At 39.5% G+C, this 24,440-nt stretch overlaps 1 protein-coding gene across 1 annotated transcript in view; it reads right to left on the bottom strand.

Annotated features, from left to right (window-relative positions):
* KCTD19 (potassium channel tetramerization domain containing 19) overlaps positions 1-24,440 on the bottom strand; it is a 955,229-nt gene that overhangs the window by 892,694 nt on the left and 38,095 nt on the right. The window contains 1 exon segment of the mRNA XM_044079536.1: positions 20,521-20,810. Coding sequence (XP_043935471.1) covers positions 20,521-20,808 — 288 coding nt within the window. The 5' untranslated portion in view covers positions 20,809-20,810.

Here is a 24,440-nt window from a genome sequence, read left to right as displayed (position 1 = left end):
GATTTGAAATAAATATAGACTTTTATGCTGACTGTAGAACTAGACATCTGGTATATTTTAATTTCTGTATAGTCTGTCATGCCTTTTATATTGGTAAAACTGATAGGTTATTTACAGAACGTATACAGGAACATCTAAGGGATATTAACAACAAGAAAGAAACTAGTGCCTTGGCCAAACGTGCAGTCTGCAGGTCCATCACACATTTTTAATTTTATGGCCCTAGAGGTTGTACAACTGAATGTTAGAGGTGGGGACATGAGCAACATTGTGGAAGAAGTAAAACAGAAATGGATTATGTTACTGAAGGCAGATAGCTATCCAGGGCTAAATAGTGCAGTGTCACTAATACCTTTTTTTAAAAGCAAGACCCCTTAAGCAGTGATACAAATATTTTTTATTAATGTATTAGGGATTAAGTTATGTTGTTGTTATATAGGACTGTTTTAACTTGTTGTTTTAATTATTTCTTTTGTACTTATTTTATGATATCATCAATGAGAAGTTACATGACTGGACATGATATGGTTTAAATATAGAGAGGTTATATGTGTTGGTTAGAGTCTGAGGAAGCAATTTGTTATTTATCGCAAAAGTGCTTACTTCATTAAACTTTCATTATTTTGATATCAGCCGTGGTCAGTTCGCTCTATTCTTTTATGTTTCATAGATGTATAGAGACTGCAATTGTTCAATTATTCTGTCTGTTGTAAAGTTAGAGGAGTATACACCACTAGACGTGTCCTGCCATCCTTCTCCCCTTATTGACCCCCTCTGATTTTGCTAGTTACAGTTCCTACATAGTGTCTCCCTTTTAAGTTTAAAACTCTGAGTCCACATGGTCCCCCTTAAAGCCTAAATCTCCTAGCCCCAGCCCCTAACCTCCTCACAGTCACACAGCTAACAGAAAAATCCTTTTTGAAACTAGGCCGCCTTAACTTTCTGACCAGAGTCTTACCTGATAGTTTTTCTTGTTGCCTGGTCCATGCCATGGGTCAACCTGCTCTGTTCGCCCTTGCTCCACTCAGGCTCACTCTGCTTCCCTACCCTACCCCCATTCCCACCCATCCCCACTTCAATTACATTTATTCTCACCTAGGCTCCTCCTACCATTAACTCACACCCAATCACAGTGCTCCCCAATACCTCTTACTGTACTGGTACATTCCATATACTTAAACTCACAGCCCTCCTGTCCCCAACCCCTTACATCTTACTAGAGTGCATCCCACTATTACTGCATCTGCCAAATTACATTGTCAGCACTCTTCCTTTACTAACTACTACCACCATCTACTTTCCCCCTCTATTATCCACCTCACTAAAATTCCATTTAAAAGCAAAATTACAGCCTACCTCTCCCTGCTACCCTTAACCCTCCTACTATACCTTACCTCCTTGCAATTTGTCTCTATCCAGTGCATAGCCTCATCACCAACCTCCATTCAAAAACTAACACATAGATCTTTCTCCAACATTTCACCAAATCTATACCCTACAGACAACATTCTCTGCATTAGACAAACAATTATTTCCACTAACGACAAAGCTCTCACAAACTTCACCCCCTACCTTAGCCATAAAGTAACCAAGAAACAAGAGCCCACCACCATCTTCCTTAAACACTCCAAACTAATCTTAAGTGGAGATATCCACCCCAACCCTGGCTTTCCCTCCCCATCTCCCAACTCACACTGCCAATATAAGTCTCTAAACCTAACTACTATTAACCTGCAAAGCATTAGAAACAAAATCCCTGACTTCTATGCCTTGATAACACACAACAAATCCGGCATTATTGCTGCTACAGAAACATGGCTAAAACCATACATCAAAAGCTCATAATTTCTTCCCCCTGGCTTTGCCTGCCTACGCAAAGACAGACCCCCCCCCCAAAAAAAAAGGTGGCAAGGTAGTTCTAATTTATTTCAGCACCTTCAACATGATCTCCTACAACTCATACATACACAACTTCGTTACAGCTGAAATCTTAATAGTCTTCCTAAAAATGAATGAGAATAAAAAATGTATCATTGCCCTGTATATTCCATCTGGTAATAACATCCCTATTCTAGAGGACATCCTAGCCTGGAGCTCCAATATTATAACTACAGAAACAATAATCCTAGGTGATGTTAACATAAATTGGCTAGATTTCTCACAGCAACACCCCCCCAACATCAACCTATATAACTACAGTCAGCTTATCGCCGACATAATTAGACCCAACAAAGACAACATCAATGGAACAATCTTAGATTGGAACATGGTCTCAGACTCTAATAAGATTGCCACTGCAAGAATCCTCCCAAACAGCATCAGTGACCATTTCCCAGCTTTTAGAATATGCAAAACTACAACTACTATACACAAACATCAATACAAATATACTAGAAAATTATCCCATTTCTCCCCTACCACCCAACAATTCCCTACAAAGCATCAACTGGGAACCCTTAAAAACTCTCCCTCTAGATAGCGCTGTACAATATTTCAATTCCTCTTTCCCCTAATAATTTGAATAACTTAGCACCCCCCAACTAAAATGCATACAATCATTGCAAACCTCATGGATCACTACAGCCACAAAACAAAACATGGTCAGCAGAGACAAAGCCTGGAAGCTTTGGCAAAAGCACAAAAAGCTCTCTGACCTCATAGCCTATAGATGCCTATAGACACCTCCGTAACCAAGAAAAATGCCAAGTCATTAAAGATAAGATTCCATAGCTTACCTCATTAGCATACTAATTAACAGATCCATATGGGAGTCTTATGTCCCTTCTATTAGGAAAAAAGCTTTTATCCTCCCACTCCACAAAGGTGGTAACAACATAGATGTCCCCAACTTCTGCCCTATTGCCATCCTTTCTCCCATCTCTAAAATCCTCTAAAAATGTATCCACAGTCAACTCTTTAACTGCCTACTTGATAACAGCATACCATCACCAACCTAGCATGGTTTCAGACCAGGCCACAGCACCACTACTGCTCTTATTTCCTTCTGTGACTCTGTCAGTTGGGCATGTGATACCAGAAAACTTGCCTCCTCCCTATTTCTTGATCTGTCCAAAGGAACAAACCCATGTATTATCTAATGCCAAATACAATAAGCATATTAGCTGGTACACTAGATTTGTGGATGACATCTTTTTGCTATGGAATGATACTGAGACTGATTTAAATGAATTATTTGCTTATTTGAACAATACTACTACATTCCTTAGGTTCACATCTAAGTATTCTGTACATGAGATTGATTTCTTGGATGTTAAGGTTAGGAAAGATGATTTAATTCATATCAAAACCAGCCTATATAGGAAACCTGTTAGGAAGAACAACTACCTGCATAGCACAAGTATGCATCCTAACCATACCAAGTGGAATGTCATTAAGGGTCAAGTCTACAGGACCATGAGTGAACTAGCTAGTGCTCTACAACTATTGAAGATAGAATTTTTAGAGATGGGATATAATGCACACAATATAGATAAATGTATTAACGAAGGTTGGAGCAATAGAAATGAAAGGTGCAGACCTTATTTCTATGAAGAAGGGAGCATTGAACCAAATACTCAAATCATTAACAATAATATGACTAGCCATATCCAAGGGGTTATTGATAACACTCCCTAAGGATGCCATTAACATTTGCTATTAATATTAATTCTGTCCGTAAAGTGACTACCAAGTATTGGGGTATTCTTTCCACGATTAGTAATCTACAAGGCATTATTTGGCCTAAACCTAATTTTACATTTAGGAATAACAGAACATTAAAGAGTCACCTTTGCTATAGGAATGATACATCAACCACCAAGAATAGATCTGATAGATTGGGTACCTACATATGTAGAGATTGCACAGCCTGCAAGCATATTCACAGTGGTAGAAGCTTTGTGCACCCATTTAAGGGTTTCAGTTTTAACAGCAGTCAATATGCTGATTGTACAACATCTAATGTAGTGTATCTTGCCTATTGCACAGTATGTTTTAGTTTCTACACAGGTAAGACTAATAGGTGGTTGAAAGAGAGAATATTGGAACACAACAGGGACATCAAGAATTATAAAGAGAGTAGTGCTATAGCCATGCATAATAAGAACGAGGGACCAGACCATAATTCTAAGTTCCGTGTTCTACAAATCCTGACAGAGAGATTGAGAGGGGGCAATTTGTCGAATGACATGGAGGTTGCAGAACAAAAATGGATTATGTTGTTTAATGCAGATAAACCACCAGGTCTTAACAATATGGTGTCCTTGAAACCGTTCTTAAAAGCTTGTCCACTTAAACATTGACTGTTAGGATTTTAGAACTTTAATGTATAATTTTATTTATTGCATTTATGTTGTCATTATGACATACTAAGTTGTTTATGCATTTCTTATGTATATAAATTTTTATATACGTACATTTTTATCTACATATGTACATGTAAATTTTTATATTTTTTATATATATTTTCTAGATATTTATATACATCATTTTCTTTTTTATATATTTTTATACACACATGCATGCATATTTATACTTACATAGATACTGTTATAGTTCAACATGCTTTTTCATACACATACATATTATATTTTACATGGTGTTAGCACACTATATATATTTATATCTATGTTGCATGTTATAGTTTATGTTTTTAAAAATTTTTTGCGCAGTAGGACATGGTTTTAGCAATTTTAATATGGGTTCATTGGTTCATGGATTGGTGCTAGGCTGGGTACCCTTGTGGGCCATTTTGAGCATGGCCAGTTGCCCCATGTGAGGGTCGAACCCTGCATGTTGTGTCTAGAAGGTAAACACCTTAACCATTATGCCATTATTAACCATGACTCATATACATAATATGTGTTCTAATATTTATGAATTTTTGAACCAGATATCTGTATAGTCAAGATATACTAGAGTGGACCAGGTTAAAGCATTTGTTATTAACATTGTATCTTTAAGACTTAATTGATAGCAGGTGTTTCTACTATAGAAGGAATTAATTGTTTTTGTGAGTTGTCTGATGAAGGGGCACATCCCTGAAAGCGCTTACCTGTTTTATAATAAACTTCCTAGCTGTGGTACAGTTGGTGTTTGTTTGCTACTTCAATCAATACAAATATAATAGAAAATTATCCCATTTCTCCCCTACCACCCAACAGTTCCCTACAAAGCATCAACTGGGAACCCTTAAAAACTCTCCCTCTAGATAGCGCTGTACAATATTTCAATTCTTCTTTCCCTAATATTTTAAATAACAACACCCCTGACTAAAATGCATATAATCCTTGCACACCTCATGGATCACTAGAACCACCAAACAGAACATGGTCAGCAGAGACAAAGCCTGGAAGCTTTGGCAAAAGCACAAAAAACCCACTGACCTCATAGCCTATAGATGCCTATAGACACCTCCATAACCAAGTAAAATGCCAAGTCATTAAAGATAAGATTCCATAGCTTACCTCATTAGCATACTTCTTAAGAGATCCATCTGTGAGTCTTATGTCCCTTCTATTAGGAAAAAAAGCTTTTATCCTCCCACTCCACAAAGGTGGTAACAACATAGATGTCCCCAACTTCTGCCCCATTGCCATCCTTTCTCCCATCTCTAAATTCCTCGAAAAATGTATCCACAGTCAACTCTTTAACTTCCTACTTGATAACAGCATACCATCACCAACCTAGCATGGTTTCAGACCAGGCCACAGCACCACTACTGCTCTTATTTCCTTCTGTAACTCTGTCAATCGGGCCCGTGATGCCAGAAAACTTGCCTCCTCCCTATTTCTTGATCTGTCCAAAGCCGTTGATACTATCTCCCACCCTCTTCTTCTTAGAAAACAATCCAACATAGGTATCTCTCCCTCCACCCTAACAACTACCTCTCAGACAAAATAGCTAAACTCCTTCTCTCCATTCTTAACACCAATACAGGTGTTCCCCAAGGGTCCATATTGGGCCCATTACTTTTCAGAATTTTCATCAACAACGTCCATTACAGTCTCACTCAAGCCACAGTCATCCAATACGCAGATAACTGTACAATCATCTGAACTGCCAACTTCCCACAAGAACTTCAGAAACTTTCCCAAGCAGCCCTCAGCTCCACTGAATTATGGATGTCTAACAACCATTTAGCATTAAACCCCCCCCAAAAAATAAGCTAGTATTATTCACTCCTAAGAAATCTGACTCCATTCACAAGGACACTTTTTCCATTCACTCCCATGACAACACATCTATTGAGGTGGTCACTCACACCAAACTTCTAGGTGCTACCATTGATGAACACCTAACCTTCGACATGCCCATTCACAACAACATTAAAAAAAGCACACCAGAAACTGGGCATGCTATATTGTCACAAAACTTACCTCAACTACTCTTTCAAACAAGCCCTTGCCTTCTTCCTGCTCCCCTCCCTTCTATATGGTGCTCCTTTCTTTACTAACATTCAGACCAGTCTATAATCCAAACTACAAACCATTGCAAGGTTTGTCACAAATGGACAACACCTATCCCACCACTGCACCTCTCTTCGACTACTGAACTGGCACCTCATTGCCTCACTTATATTCAACTAAGAAAACACTCGCAACCCAAAGGTTGCAGAAAAAAAAAATCACAGGAGACCAAAGTAATTTTCAGCTATTATATATTCAACTAACTACTGCCCATGAACTAATTCACAGCCCAACCAGCTGCCCATCCCTTTCTAATCTATTTAAACTACCATCCAACAGACCCCTCCGCTCTGAAAATCAAATGCTTCTACAGGTAGAGAAACCAAATCTTACTGCTGGCCACTGGCTCAACTCTTTTTCCATTGCTAAGCTATGGAACTCTCTCCCACCCTCACTTAGATCTACTAGCAATATCCATATCTTTAAAAAGTCTCTGAAACTCTACCTCTCCTCCCACAGGCTATGTCCTTGTGCTAACTCCTCTCAGCGCATTACTTGACTTTTATCTCTCCCTGTTCTACACCCACCTTTACTCTATTCTTCCCTTTCCACCACCTATATCATCTCCTGTATCTCCTTAACAGCTAACCCTCCACTGTACCCTCACACAAGCGCATTGTCAATTGATATTTTAGCACTGCTACAGTGCCTCTTCCTGTATCAGCAATTTGCACTGTACTGCCAATAGTTAAGATTTACTCAAGTACATTCCCTTTTCTTTCTTTACCCAAACTCCTAGGCAGTTTAATCTATTATTGATATATGTGTTTTTTCTAAGAAACTGTATATATCACATTGTTACTTGAGCTTTATCAGTTTAAATCTGACAAAGCTGTTATGTTGTATTTGTATTTTCATCACATTGTATGTATTGTACTGTTAGTTGTGCTTTATAAAACTGTATGTATTCATAGGGTTGACCGAATTCACAAATGAGGTGGTGGCATTACCCTGCTTTACAAAACTACTTAAACATCCAACTCCTAAAAAAAGACTCTCCAGATTTCAAAAATGCAGAAACTATATTTGTGAAACTTCTCTTAGATCAACACAAACATCTAAACTTACTCGGGATTTATATACCCCCAGGTGACAACCTAACCACCCTAGAGTCTATACTACCCACACCCTTCCCCAGGAAACTATCTTGCTAGGCAATGTCAACATTGACTGGAACTCTGTCTACTCTCCATCACCTACTAACCACATTAACATGTAAAACTTCACCCAACTCATACAAACATCCACCTGTATTGATAAATCCACAAAAAGGGAATTCATATTAGACGGGATCCTCACAAACCACCCCGATACTGCCCAGGTCCACTGGCTAACTCTTTAAGTGACCACAACCTCACCTTTATCCTTAGATACAAACTCAAAGCTAATAACTCTCCCTTCCTACTACAGACCCATTCCCACAAAAACTTCCCTACAGATCAATTCTTGGATGCCTTAAAATCATGTAATTGGTCTCCCATCAAAACTCTTTCACTAGACAAGGCAGTTCAATACTTTAACTCCACATTTCTAAACATCCATAACCATCTAGCCCCACTTAGAACAATCAGAATCTGTAGTAACCCTGCCACCTGGCTACAAAAAACTACTAGAGCCCTACTCAAAGACAGGGATAAAGCCTGGAAAACCTGGCACCAAAACAAAACTCCCACAACTAGGCAAGTCTTCCTTGAACTCCGCAATATGGCTAAAAACAAATTAGGATTGACAAACAAAATCGTATTTCCCTACAAAGGAAGCATAGTTTCAACTCACAAAAATTCTGGGTAGCAGTGAATAATATTCTACAGCCCGGCAAAACCACTACTCCCCCACCCAATAGAGATGGATCAAACTCAGACATAGCCTCCAGTTTTAATAACTACTTTATCTCCTCTATACTTATAAATAAGACAAGTCCCACCAACCTCCCACAATTTCCTAAGGTCCCAAACAACAAAACCCCCTTCTCACTCAAGCCAGTACCAACATCAAACATTCAAAAACTCTTATCTAAACTCAAACCCACTACCCTCACTGCTGATAATCTCCCCACTGATTACCTTCAACTAGCATCCAAAGCCATAGCCTACCCCATTTCATTACTAATAAATAGGTCCATCACTGAACACGCCATTCCATTCATATGGAAAACCTCATTTATCATCTCCCGCCATAAGTGTGGACCCTCTATCGACCTCTCCCAACTACCAACCCAATGCAATCATGTCACCCCTCTCAAAGATTCTAGAATGTTGCATCCATCACCAACTCCTCACCCATCTTCTCTCTAATAACTTATTATCTAAAACCCAACATGGTTTTCATCCATCCCAGAGCACCACCACTGTCCTAATGAATTTCTCCAATACCATAAATACACACAGGAATCAAGGCAAACTAGTCTCTGCTATCTTTGTAGACCTATCCAAAGCATTTGATACAGTTTCCACAGCAAACTCTTATCCTGCCTCTCTGAGCTTAACATGGACAACCTCACCCTGCTCTGGTTCAAAAGTTACCTGGACAACTGCCTGCAATCTGTCAAATGGCTCAACTCCCTATCCTCCCTACTCTCAGTCACACTTGGTGTACCTCAGGGTTCAATTCTTGGCCCCCTTCTTTTTAGCATTTTTACAAACTGACTTCACTTAGCAAACACAAAAGCTGAAATAGTGCAATATGGTGACGACACAACCCTTATCTGCGCTGGATCCAATATCCAACTTCTCCAACAAATGACTCAGGAATCCTGCACAGAGATAGAAAACTGGTTAAATAACTCCCAATTGATTCTAAACCCCAAAAAACTCCAACTCATGCTGTTCCACCCAACAAAGTCTAATGATCCCACCACCTTCTCTATAGTCTCAACCAACAAGACCCTCATTACCCCTGTCCCAGAGGCCAAATTACTAGGAATTACATTTGACTAACATCTTAAGATACAGCAAACATATATCCATAACTATCTCCAAAGTACACAAAAAACTAGGGACCTTTTATCGCTGCAAAAAAACCTAACCTCCGAGTCTAGAACAGCTGTAGCCAGAACCCATCTCCTATCAATACTACTCTGTGCCTCCCCAGTACTAACAAATCTAAGTCCCACCTTAACAAACTTCCCACCTGTTACAACAAAATCGCCAGATTTGCCACCAATGCCAAATCATGTTCCCACCACTGCCAATTCTTACAAGCATTACACTGGCTCGAATTTCCTAACTTATTACATTACCAGACAACTCAACTTACCACACCAAATATTATACTATCCAGAGAAAACCCCTGCCCTGACTGACCTTCTAACTTTCTATAATGCAAAAAGACAATTTAGTTCCAGCAACAAGGCCCTGATTGAAAATATTCCATGCAAAAACAGCTCTGGGGAGTCTCTCTTACCGTATGAAGTTGCTAAAACGTGGAACATCCCTCCCCCCAACATCAGACTACAAAACTGTACTTCCACTTTAAAAAAAAACTCCTTAAATCATACCTTCATACCAACCTGCAACTGCAATGGGCCACCTTGAAACCTCACTAGTTGCAGTAATACTATTTCCTTATGCCTTTGGTGATTAGTAGTAATGTCCGCAACCAATGGTCACTGTAAATATTGCTCATTTGTTTTTCTACTATGAAAATGCTACAAATTGTACATATGCTTTTGGACACTGTAACCAAGTTTTAAGCTAATACTTGCTAATGTCTCTCTTGTTTTCAAAACATTCTGTAACATGTTTGTCATTGTAGGTTAACATTTATATTTTGTAATCTATAACTGCTACCATTGTTTAATGTCCATTGTGTTCTACATGGAGCTTTTCTCCGTGGGCCTCTGCTGAAAATGGACACTTGTCCAGTCGGATTATCCCGGTAAACAAATGTTAAATAATAAAAATAATAATGTATGTACCTCTGTGGAACTTTTGTACTGTAACCTGTGCTTTATCAAATTGTATGTATGAATCTCTGTGGAGCTTTTCGCCCCAGGCCTCTGCTGAAAATGGGCACTTTATGGCCCAGTGAACTTTCTCGGTAAACAAATGTAATAAATAAATAAATAAAATAAATAAATTGCTACGTAGGTAAATGTGTCCAACTGAATTTTTGAACAGAGGGACTATTACTGAAAACATGTCCAACTTGGGAAGTAAAAGTGAATGCAAGTTTCAGTTTCTGTGAGTTTGACACTTCTGTATATACGGTTTCTATAGTAAGAAACCATTCTGTGTGAGGGTGGAGCTCGGTTTTGCCCCCCTTGCTGTCTCCCCTAGCACTGCTGTTGACAAACTAACATACTGATGAGTGTTCTGTAAGTGAGGCTTTAATATGCCTGGATACAGAACCTAATGTAGAAGGACATGATTTGCATTACAATAAATGCACAATGTCATGCCAGCTAGTGTGTGGAACAAACTACCAGATTCATTTCTTTAAATATTGGGCCGTGACTGTAACAGCTAGACTTGTAGAGATTTTTTCCATCCAAAGTTAACCTCCTTCATTCACAGTATGAATGCTGTTATCAAAGCATACAAAAGCATTTTAGTACTTTTACCTCAAAAGACATGGCCCTAAGAGTACTATGCTGGCATTCTGGGCCAGCAATATTGTACCCCCAATATAAACATATATTTTATTCTGCAAATGCAGCCTTGTGATTTAGGCAATTTTCAATAATTCTGACATCAAACATATAAAATAAACCTTTTTTTTTTTGCCCCAGCAATAGTGCCTGTTGTATGGCAGAATATTTTGCAACCAGACACCAACAAATACAAAATGACACCAACTCTGAGAAGTACATAAATAACAGGATATCTTCTAAGTCCCATGCATGCTTGCATTATACTTCTCTACATTACCACATCACAAAGTGAGGCAATACCAATTAAATATGCCATGTCACAAAATGAGGCAATACCAATTAAATACCCCACATCACAAAGTGAGGAAATACCAATTAAATACCCCACATCACAAAGTGAGACAATATCAATTAAATAACCCACATCACAAAGTGAGGTAATACCAATTAAATACCCCACATCACAAAATGCGGACAGCAGTGAGGTCTGCAGTGGGAGTGACGGATGCGTTTAAGGTGGAGGTGGGATTACATTAAGGATCAGCTCTGAGCCCTTTCTTATTTGCAATGGTGATGGACAGGTTGACAGACGAGATCAGACAGGAGTCCCTGTGGACTATGATGTTTGCAGATGACATTGTGATCTGTAGTGAGAGTAGGGAACAGGTGGAGGAGACCCTGGAGAGGTGGAGATATGTTCTAGAAAGAAGAGGAATGAAGGTCAACAGGACTAAGACAGAATATATGTGTGTGAATGAGAGGGAGGATAGAGGAATGGTGAGGATGCAGGGAGTAGAGGTGGCGAAGGTGGATGAGTTTAAGTATTTGGGATAAACAGTTTAGAGTAATGGTGAGTGTGGAAGAGAGGTGAAGAAGAGAGTACAGGCAGGATGGAGTGGGTGGAGAGGAGTGTCAGGCGTGATTTGTGACAGACAAGTACCAGTAAGAGTGAAAGGGAAGGTCTACAAGAGGGTAGTGAGACCAGCTATGTTATATGGGTTGGAGACAGTGGCATTGACAAAAAGGCAAGAGTCAGAGCTTGAAGTGGCAGAGTTGAAGATGTTAAAATTTGCACTTGGTGTGACGAGGATGGCTAGGATTATGAATAAGTATATTAGAGGGTCAGCCCAGGTTGGAAGGTTTGGAGACAAAGCCAGAGAGGCAAGATTACATTGGTTTGGACATGTACTGAGGAGGAATGCAAAGTATATTGGGAAAAAAGATGCTAAGGATGAAACTGCCAGGTAACAGGAAAAGAGGAAGGCCTAAGATAAGGTTTATGGATGTGGTGAGAGAGGACATGCAGGTGGTTGGTGTGACAGAGCAAGATGCAGAGGACAGGAAGAAATGTAAACAGTTGATCTGCTGTGGCGACCCCTAACGGGAGCAGCTGAAAGAAGAAGAAGACCACAAAATGCGGCAATACCAATTAAATACACCACATCACAAACTGAGGCAATACCAATTAAATACCCCACATCATAAAGTGCGGCAATACTAACTAAATACCAACACAAATGATTACCACATCACAAAGTGAGGCAATACCAATTAAATACACCACATCACAAACTGAGGCAATACCAATTAAATACCCCACATCACAAAGTGCGGCAATACTAACTAAATACCAACACAAATGATTACCACATCACAAAGTGAGGCAATACCAATTAAATTTCAATACAAATGATTACTACATTACAGAGTGAGGCAATACCAATTAAATAACAATACAAATGATTACTACATTACAAAGTGAGACAATACTATTGAAATACCAATACAAAAAATAACAGGCAGGATACAATTTACATCAGCAGCTGTAATTATGAAATTATTAATATAAATCAGCAATTTTACTAAAAATATTGCAAATATGATATGATTGCACCTGTAATTTGATCTCCCACCTTCAGCAAGCCATAAAAAGACACAACAAAAGCTAGGATCCCTCCATAGAATAAAGCATTACCTTACTGATTTTGCTACAGAAAACACAAGACACTTATTTTCTACTCTCCACCCTATTATATGGCTCTCTTATTCTAACCAATCTCCTCTCTATCAGCCAAACTAGAACAATGCTACAATAAAGTAGCCAAATTTGCAATCAACAATATAGATTACATCTCTGCCTCTTTCTCTAAAACAACTGAATGGGCTCAAATTAAATAATTCACTATTATGCTCACAATTAATTACAACATTCAAACTACTGAGAAATTCCCATCTCTTCACTCAGTCTTTCAACATTACACAACTAAAAAAAAGTTTTGATGTTCTTCGTGTTTCACTGTTGCAGTCATCACATTTGGGTTATCTGCTTGCAGTAGCCCTCAGTCAGCCTGATTATCAAAGTCTTGGGTCCTACGTCAGTTGCTGTCTCATCTTCCGTGACGTCAGGTAGTCAGGAGTATAACGCATGCAGCCAATGCCATTACATCAGTCTTTCTTGCCGTGCGGTGCCCGAAGCAGAAGCAGTTCGCAAGTGCCGGTCGGCCAACTCCCCAAATTTCCGTTTTCGAGTTTCAGAACCGAAGTCTTCAACTAAAGCTAAGTACCTCATTGGGGAAATTTTTTTTTGCTCTAAACCAATGTCAGTAAAAGTCAATAATTGTATTTCTTGTGGAAAGCAAATACCTCATAAAGATTTCCATTTGAACTGTATTCCTTGCCTAGGCCCTGACCACTACGTACCGTACTGTCGGTTTTGTGCCTTATTTAAGGAACAAACTATTCGTCGTCGGTATATTTACACTTCTAAATATTTAGGTACTCGGTTCAATTATTCAGATATGTCTTCGGTAAGCCATCCGACTAATGACATTCTGAAAAAATGCAAAGATAAAGACAGAGACAGGCCGCCTAAATCCAAAGCTGCCAACGACACTTCTCCTAAGCCAGTCGCCAGTTCGCCGGTACTCAGTGAGGTGCTTTCGCAGCCCCTGATACCCGCTACTTCAGATTCGCAGGCCTCTACTGAGACCCATTCAGAGTCCGGTATGTCGCGAGATGCTTCAACTGTGGAAACTCTACCTTGGATAGGTCCGGAGCTGCTGTGCAGGCACTGGCTTCTGAGGGTGTATTTAGGCCTACTGACTTGCATATTACACCGATACCATCTTCTTCTTCAAGGCCTAACTCTCGAACTATGCCTAGAAAACTGATGCCCAGACCACATGGTCATGCCTCTATGCCTAAAAAAAATGATAAGAATGGCTGAAGACCTTATTACTTTAATCAGGGGAAGCCAACCTTCCCCCTCTAACAGACCTAGGACTGAATTTGCTTATGATACTTCTGACCAGGATTCTGGAATTTCTGTTTCCTCTGATGACCAGGATTTACCCTTATCTACCTATGAGGATTCTGATGCAGAGGACTCTATTCCCTCTGCTTCCCCCCAGAGGATTTCTCTTTTGGTGAAAACTTGTATACTCTTAAGGAGCATTTTCACTGGGAAAGCCAGGTTTACTCTGATTCTAAAAAGAGGCTTAGGGGATTTCTTACTCCTTCCCCAGCACAGGCCTTTAGCTATCCCTCCTGTACTAGACATTGTTGATGATGCCTTTTCGGAATCTAGCTTGGCCCCTGACTCTTTACCTCCTGCTCCCAGAAAACCTGATAGATATTACAGGGTTCCGGGTTCCTGACTCTCACAAGTTCCTTTTTAAAAATTCTACTGCGGATCCTGAGACCATTTCACAGGGACCCAAGGGCATTAAGGCTACTACTGCCAAAAATCCTACTCACTCTGATAGACACTCCAAGGCGTTGGATAGATGGGGCAACCTTGGCCATTAGGGCCTTAAACTGCCAGCTTGATGGTATCAGCAGCATATTATTGGACTGCTTAAACAGAAAATGATGTTGATTCCTGTTTGTACTGAAAATAAGGATTTACACGATTCTGCTGAACAGGTTGGAAAACATACTTTGCAATGTGGTTTTGATTCATTAACGGCATCTTGCAGGGCTGCTGTCACTGGGTCTGTACTTAGAAGGCATGCTTGGCTTAAGGAGCAATCCTTGCCAGATCATGTTAAAGCTAAATTACTGGATGCTCCCTTAAATCAGGACTGCCTGTTTGGCAACAAAGCAAAAGACATTCCTAAAAAAGATGGAGGATGAAGCTAAATCTATGCAAACTGTTAAAGATTTCCTACAAGTACAGCCTCCAATACTTAGCAGGCATTGGCCCTCTAAGAATTGGTCCTTTCCTGCCTCTTCCAGGCCTTCTCAGTCCAAACCCAGATCCAGCAGAACACCCAGGCTTCAGTCCCAGGGTACGCACAGGACTAAGCAGTGGGCGGCTCCCACTTCCAAATCAGGGAGTAGTAAGATTCCCCCCTATGGTAAACTGTCTCAATGACTTAACTTTAAAACTTCCAAGCACTTCTCAACTGACTGCTCCTTTAGGGGGAAAGACTGCTCTGCAGGCAAAAAACTGGGAACTCATTACCCAGGACAAATGGGTTTTAAATATAGTTTCCCAAGGATACAGATTTCAATTCCACACGTTATCAACCCCAAATGGTTGGCTAGATCTACCCCCAAATCAGTGGGCAGAGGCTCAAAAGCAAGTACTCTCTTAAGCATAAAGGCTATTCAAACTGTACCAGAAGAGGAAAAGGGACAAGGTTTTTACTCAAGACTTTTCCTGGTACCCAGAAAAGACAACTCATGGTGTCCTATCCTGGACCTATCTACCTTAAACATCTTTTTGGTGATTCCAAAATTCAAGATGCTAACTCTTCACCAGTTGCTTCCTATGCTAGGCAAAGATGCCTGGTTGGCAACACTCGATTTAAAGGAAGCCTACCTGCATATCCCAATCAGGGAATCTTGCAGAAGATACCTACGCTTCAAAGCAGGCTACATGCACTATCAGCTCTCTGCACTGCCCTTTGACTTATCTACTGCGCCCAGGGTATTCACAAAGTGCCTAGCTCCAGTCATTGCACTTTGCAGGCAAGGAAATTTTCAAATATACCCATACCTAGATGATTGTCTAATTCAGGCAGAAAGCCAGGACATACTTTTGAATCATCTGGCATTTGTACAAAAGGTGCTAACTTGTCTGGGGTACACAATAAATGAAAAGAAATCAAATCTGGTACCCTGTCAACAAATTATATTCCTGGGAGCAAGCTTGAACACAACTTCCCAGATGGCTTTCCTCACACCAGAGAAACAAATTCATTTGACAACTTACTTCAAACTAATGGTCACAAAACTCCTGCTATCTGCAAGGCAAATACTGTAATTTGGATTCGTGGCCTCCTGCATTCTACTAATTCCATATGCAAGACTGCATATGCGGAAACTACAATGGTATCTAAAAAGCCTATGATGTCAACATTCTCAGGACCTAGAAGCAATGATTCCTATCATGCCTTGCCTATGGTTAGAGTTCCTTTGGTGGGCAGAAGCCTGCTACCAAAACAAGGGAGTACCATTCACTCTACCCCTTGACGTCCAAACCCTAACAACAGACACATCAGACTATGTATGGTGGGCTCACCTGGCAGTGAAGTGCATTCAGGGGAAATGGAACCCAAGTCAAATGCACCTGCACATTAATCAAAAAGAAATGTTAGCTGTACAGAATGCTCTGACAGCCTTCAAGGACCACATTCTTCCAAGGCAATTAATGGTAAAGAAGGACAACACCACTGTTATGTGATACATAAACAAGCAGGGGGGCACCCATTCTTACCCCCTCTGCAGACTAGCCATGGCTCTGTGGAACACAGCCTTGAGCTACCAAGTGCATCTACAGGCTCAATTCCTGCCAGGAATACTAAATACACTGGCAGATAAACTAAGCAGAAATCTCATGGACCCACACGAGTGGAAACTGGAACCAAAGACATTCAACATGTTGACAAACAAATAGGGTAGCCCAGATATAGACCTGTTTACCTACCACCAGAACTACCAATTGGACAAATTCTGCACAAGCACTCCCCACAAACAAGTGGATGCTCTGTCTTTCAGCTGGAAAAACCTATCAGTTTATGCCTTTCCTCCTCTGCCTCTCCTCTCCAAAGTACTACTAAAGATCAAACAGGACAAACCAAGGACGATATTGATTGTACCAGACTGGCCACACCATCAATGGTACCCCCTCTTGTGCAGTGTGTCACTGCTGGCTCCATGGCACCTGCCTCAGACCCTGTTGTCACAACAGGAGAACCAGATTCTGCACCCTCAGCTTCAAACCCTGAACCTGGCAGCCTGGCTAATTACCTAATCTCTCCGCTACCATCCCTCAGTAAACAAGTGTTGGATGTCATTTTGGAGGCAAGGAGGCCTAGTACTAGAAAATCTTATGCTGAAAAATGGAAAAGATTCTGTGCCTGGAACCAAATTCAAGGGATGGGCACAGCAGCGCCCAATTTACCTCAGATTCTTCAATACTTAACTGAGATGCTTCACAAGGGCCTTTCTTTTCCCTCCATCAAAATTCACGCCTCAGCCATTTCAGCTCATTATAACACAGAACCACCCCTCTTCTCTCACCCACTGCTCAAGCAGTTCCTCAGAGGGCCAAAAACTTAAGACCACCCAGGAGAGCCCCACCTCCAGCCTGGAACCTCAAATTAGTATTGGAAAAAAACTCACTCTTCCTCCTTTTGAGCAAGCTGCAAGTGCAGATTTAAAATTCCTTTCTTGGAAAACAGCTTTCCTTTTAGCAATCACTTCAGCAAGAAGGGTATCTGAATTACAGGCCCTTATGGCAGTGGAGCCTTTCATCATCTTTCATGCGGACAGGGTTTCCCTCAGGACCAATCCCTCCTTCATGCCCAAGGTGGTATCCAGTGTGGCTCTTAATCAATCCATTCATTTGCCAACCTTCTTTTCTAATCCACAGAACAAAGGGGAATGGATACTGCACTCCTTAGATGTGCACAGACAACTTAGATTTTACTTGGACAGGACTAAACCTCAAAGGAAATCTGAACAACTGCTGGTGGCATTTGCTGCAGGGGCAGAAGGGAAGGCTATTTCAAAGCAAACCATTTCTAAATGGATAGGTCATTGCATTCATTTCTGCTATAAGCACCATGGAAAACCTATCCCACAGGGGATTAGACCCCATTCAACCAGGGCTGCATCTACCTCTACAGCCTTAGAGGTGTCCCTACCAGGGACATCCTAGAAGCTGTTACCTGGATTTCTGTACATACTTTCACCAAGCATTATCATTTACCAATTTTCTCTAAATCCAGAGCTGGCTTTGCCACCACAGTCTTGCAGGGCCTTATAGCTTGTCCTAATGCCATCTAAATTCCTCCTCCCATGCTTAGCTTTGGGAATCTACCCAAATGTGATGACTGCAACAGTGAAACACGAAGAACATAGTACAGTTGTGTACACTTACCATGAATGTAGATGTTCGAGTGTATTCACTGTTGCAGTCCTAGTTACCCTCCCTCCAGCCCCTGACTTCTTTTGGCTATACCTCTACTCTCCTTTACTATGCTTAAAAGCTTTTTGGTGTATTTGCTATTTTGTTGGAGGTATAACCTTGTATATATATATTTATATTTAATTGCTTCCCATTAGGGGGGCACCTGACATCTGGGGCAAGAAAAACTGATGCAATGGCATCAGCTGCATGCTTTATACCCCTGACAACCTGACGTCATGGAAGATGAGACAGCAACCAATGCAGGACCCAAGACTTTGATAATCAGGCTGACTGAGGGCTACTGGAAGCAGATAACCCAAATGTGAGGACTGCAACAGTGAATACACTCGAACATCTGCATTTATGGTACGTGTACACAACTGTACTTTCCACTGACAAATAACTGCTCTCCATAACTAAACCTAACAACAATGCAGGATACTCCCTGTATTCACACTGCATTGCTAATAGGTGGAATATCATCCCACCATTAAGAAGATTCTGTAACAAGAAAGTCTTAAATGCCAACTGAGGCAGCACCTGATAAATGTTTCTGCATTTGCACCACCCCTGGTTAAACTTGTACTAATATAGTTATATGAATTCATGCCATGATTCACTGCTGCACAAAACTTAATGTACTGTTATCATAACTATAGCCTCGTCTACCATCTCATCTCCGTTATCTTCATTGTGCCCCCTCCCATTCTTCCTTTCTTTGAGCTGCTCTAACATGTCATCTTATCTTCCTATGTCCCAGATTTTGAACTATTCTTTATAGTAATAAATGCTGCTATGTAAAACCTGACAATCTATGCATACTGATGATACTGCACTGCATATACCTCCCTCTATTAAAATATTCATATATATCCCATGTAACTGTTATTTTTAATGAAAACTGTTTGTAACTGATGTTCATAGGTTCATAGATTAGTACTAAGTTAACTGCCCTTGCGAGCCATTTTAAGCCTAGCCAATTATCCCTTGTGAGACTCAAACCCTGCACCTTGTGTTTGTAAGGCAAACACCTTAACCATTAGGACACCCTCCCACCCCAGACAAACTAGGATGTCTGTATAATGGAGCTGTTACTAATGAATGAAACTGACTGTAAATGATGAAACAGTGCAAATTATGTCCATGATGTCAGTATAATGGAGATTTTCACCCTTGGCCTCCACTGAAAATGGGCACTACTTAGTCAGAGTTTCCCAATAAACAAATGCCAATCAATCAAGCAATCAATCAATGAATCAATCAATCAATCAAATCAATCAGTGAATAAATATACCATCCACTTCATTATATTTAAAGAAAGCTGTTGTCTTAGCAATACGTTTTGCATACTTCGAGAGGTTGGAGACAGAAAGATATGATGTTATGGTGCATTAAAATTAGTTCCTGTTTTAGCCCATAGAAACTTAATTTCTATCCTTTAGATCCACAGACACACAGCACTGCAGTGCTTACATTATAGTGATACAGATGACCAGAAGCAGAACAAACACATTGCTGATTTGAATGCAGAAAATAGTAACTTCATTATAAACGTGCTAAATACAGGCATGTATTACCTAAATACAGTGTCCTAAGCCTAGAAATCAAAGGTTAGACAATTTTCTTCCAGATTATCTCAGGATATTTATTACATGAACATTTGTATTTTATGTTCCTTCAAAATTTTAAAACATATCATGGCGTTCAGCTGTTGCAACTATACCTAAAATTAAAGAATTCAGCATAACTATAGAAATTATGTTGATGCATTACTAATAACAAATTGACATGGCACACGTGTCAAAGCAAATACTGGCTGTGATTTGGAAATCCAAGTTACAACTTTTTGAAATATTTACACTAAAAGTTTAAAATGAATATCTGACACATGAAAATTCTCTCTTACTTTCAGACATTGGGAGTAGACATTAATCATCTAACTTAGAAATTTTTCTAGACATAAAAGTTGATTTCCATTTTAAAACGTGGGGTTTAATCTTTCAGAGTGTATCTATGGCTGGCTACTAGTATTACCCAAATACCTGCAGTAATGGGGCCAACTGAAAGGCTGATGCCTGCTCGTACAGTAATTCTAGATCAGGAGAACTTGTCAAGGCCAGTTTTGACGTATGAAGAAAATAATGTACATGTCTGAATGCAAATCCATCTCTGTCTATAAACAACCTGGATCCTTCTGGTTGTGTTTGGCTTGAAGCTTCTTTATACAACACAGAATCCTGAAACTGAGCCAGTTGTGATTTGGGAACAGAGAAGAACCATCCTCCAACATTGAAATGGAACGTTTCTGTCAATGCACATTCATTTGCCATTCCTGTTAAAATAAACAAAATCACATTAGAGAAATGGAAGAAAACATAGTGGTGCATGAACTGTTCATCATAACAGTAAATTATGGACTAATACAGATGCCTGTTAGGTATAATAATTGTGTACACCATCCAGGTCATTTTTATTTATGAAATTGGGGTATTTGCGGGCACAGCCTATAGCTATACATATAGATAAAGATATACATATCCCATTACTTTGATGGGTAATTAAAACTTCCCAGTATGATGCAGTTTTTGTGTATTTCAAGTTTATCCAACAAGTTCAAGAAGTGGACATGTTTTTTTTTTTGAGGGGGGTCATCAAGGGGGTACTGTAACATACTATGATCTGATAGCTGTTTTTTATTTATAGCAAGCAGATTTTGTGGTTCTCTGGAGATCTAAACCAACGAGGCACGCACGTGGGACTGATGGTGCTCGGTCCAAACCACGACAATGAATCCAAAATGAAGGGACCAGCACTCAAAGGCAGCAGATAAAAATAATTTTATTAGGATTGTATAAACAACCTAATTTAGGTGCACAAACCGGTTTCGGCTATCACAGCCTTTCTCAATGTGACTTATCCAAGAAATGCAAATTCAAACCATGATGCATCCAGCTACTTAATTTATACTCACTTCTTAAAGTGGTATAATCCATATTCATTTGGTGATTCCTGCTACTAACAAATCATATTACACTGGTAGATTAAATGAACATCTTAAACAAATAGATTCACCACAAATGACATATTTATACAATTAATGTATAATACAAATATTGATTATTAAATAAACATTCAAATTATAATCATTAGCGTGGTGAAATCTGTTTCAAGCAACACTGAAGTGATACTTATATAACGAAATTCTTAACACCCAAATCAATTATAGTAATAAGTAGAGGGTGTCTGATAATAATATGCATAATGTAGATTATATTTTAGAAAAGCATATTATTATTTATAGTAGATTGGGAATATTAGGTGTATGTCCTAACTGACAGTTATGTATCTATTCTGTAAAATAGTTGGATACCAGGAAATGTTGTTTGGATTATTATAAAGAATAGAGTAGTTGTCTGATATGTCTAGGATTGAATAACGGACTAACTCAATATGGTTCTAGTATGGATGTGGCATACCTAGCATTTATCCTTCATGTACATGATATTCATTAAGTCCAGGTTTAAAGAGGGCCCCAAGTGTGGTGATCCATCTTTGTTCCATGTTATTAAGTTTGGTGTGCCACCCCATTTTGAAGTTTCTATGTAATTGTATTCTGTCAATAATGATAAACTGAAATGAAGCTGTGGTGTGTTGTTTAGTGTGTTTGTATAAGGCATTGGTTATCCGCCTATTTCTGATGGAACTGAGGTGTTCGCTGATTCTAATCCTCATTGGCCTAGACGTCTGGCCTACATAGAAAGCAGAACACGAGCATTGAGCCAAATATATCACCCAATCTGAACTGCAGTTGCCAAAGGTTTTTATATTAAAAATCTTGGATGTATTTTTGCTGGTAAATTCTTTATTTTTCCAGATATGTTGGCACAAACTGCAGTGTCCACATGGGTAACAACCAACAAGTGCATCCCCAAACAATGTAGTCTGATGTTTGATACCAGGAATATAACGTTTGTAATGTGCAAAATTGGACTGGATAGTCCGTCCTCTCCGATAGGAAAATGAACAACTTTCAGGGAGAATATCTCGAAGAAATGAGTTGGACTGTAATGTACTCCAATGCTTGTCGACAATTTGTCTGAACCATTTGGTGTTATTACCATACGTAGTGACCAGCCTGATCGGTTGCTTGGCTAACTGAAGCCCTTCTGTAGATCTATTATATTTAAGCAAATCATCACAACTTTTTTTGTCAATTTGTGCAGCTGTTTGGTTGAGTTGATTTATGTTATATCCTCTGTCCACAAATCTGGCGGTTAATTCAGTTGTTCTTTTGGAATATTCCGTATTAGATGAACAAATCCTTTTGAGGCGCATGTATTGTGATTTAGGAATGTTGGTAATAATGTGGCGGGGATGAGAACTTGTTGCATGCAGAATCGTGTTGTACTGCGGAAACTTTCGATGTATTGTTGTCGATAGAGTATGATCCGCAAGTCTGTTGACTAAAACATCCAAGAACACAATTTCTGTATATCCAATATTAATCGTAAATTCTATATCAAATGGGTTTTTGTTGAGATATGCCACAAACTTGGTAAGAACATCCTTACTACCCCGCCACACCAACCAGCAGTCATCTAAATACCTCTGCCATATGTCCATATATTCCAAATAGATGTTTCGCTCACTGTCATAAATGAAATGCAATTCAAAATATCCCATGAAAAGATCGGCATAAATGGGAGCAAAGGAAGCTCCCATTGCTGTGCCCTTAATTTGCCAATAGGGAATCCCTTCGAAATAGAAGATGTTTTTTTGTAAAACAAACTTAGTTAGTTGAATAAGAAAGTTATTAAATCCTGTTGGATATAATTTTGATTCTGTTAGCCAATATGTTACAGCCAGAATGCCAGCTTGATGTGGGATGCTTGTATATAGTGATGTTACATCTAACGTGCACAAAAGCCAATTTTCCTCCAATTGGGAATCTTCAATAATGTTCAGGAATTGTGTAGTGTCTTGAATCCAGGATCTTACCATGGACAATAATGGTTTAAGATATTCGGTTAGAAAAGCAGATAAGGGCTCAGTTAAAGACCCATGACCTGACACTATTGGTCTCCCAGGAGGGTTGTTTAAATCCTTATGTGTCTTGGGTATTAAATAAAGATATTGGGGCATAGGTTCTTGAACTTTGAGTTGATTGGCCACTTGTGATGTAATGATTTCTTCTTCTTCCGCTAAATCAAGAAATGAATCTATTTCTGATTTGAAATTGGAAGTTGGATCCACTATCATCTTAATATAAGATCTGCCATGAGGAATATGGTCTTAACAAATATGGATGCTCCACCACAGTTCTCATCAGTTTAATGGTGTGATAGGAGGAAAAACTTGATATAGAGGGTGTGCTTTCTGCACTTTTAAGTTTTAAGTTTCAGTAGTAATACAACACATACCCATAATGCAGAAGTCTTGGAATGAGAGGTGCAAGCTGTCCTTCGTAAAGCATGTAGTGCTGTACAATAGCTCATATCATGCTGTCACATACTGCATCTCCCTTTGAAGGAAACCAGTTATTCAAATAATTATTGAAATCAATCACCTTTTCCACGGATTTTGGTATTCCGGGATTCCACTCAAAATTAGAATTTTTCCTGTATTTGTGACATGCATGGAGAGCTTGGAAATTTATATCCACATACCTACTAGGGTTTTGCAAGAAGGGTCATTTACACCCATATGGATCATCAACATGTCGCAGTCATACTTGTTTGTCTTAAGGGCCTTAAGGGCCCCTTGAAATGTCAGAGATCTTGTCCCCTGAAAGACAACTTGCACCCATCCTGTTTTTGTCTAGCCTTGTAAGAATCTATGTGTCTTAGTATGAAGTCACCAATCACCAATACATTTTTACTGTACAGGGTTTAAGCGTACTTCATTAGGGGCAATTTTTTTTCCCTGGTGGCTATTGTTTATGGATGTGGTAGTACATAGTGTG

Source organism: Protopterus annectens, chromosome 8.part0, assembly GCF_019279795.1.
Source record: "Protopterus annectens isolate FY-2018-M chromosome 8.part0, PAN1.0, whole genome shotgun sequence".
In the NCBI taxonomy this organism is placed as follows: Eukaryota; Metazoa; Chordata; order Ceratodontiformes; family Protopteridae; genus Protopterus; species Protopterus annectens.
This window is presented reverse-complemented; position numbering and strand designations above follow the sequence as displayed.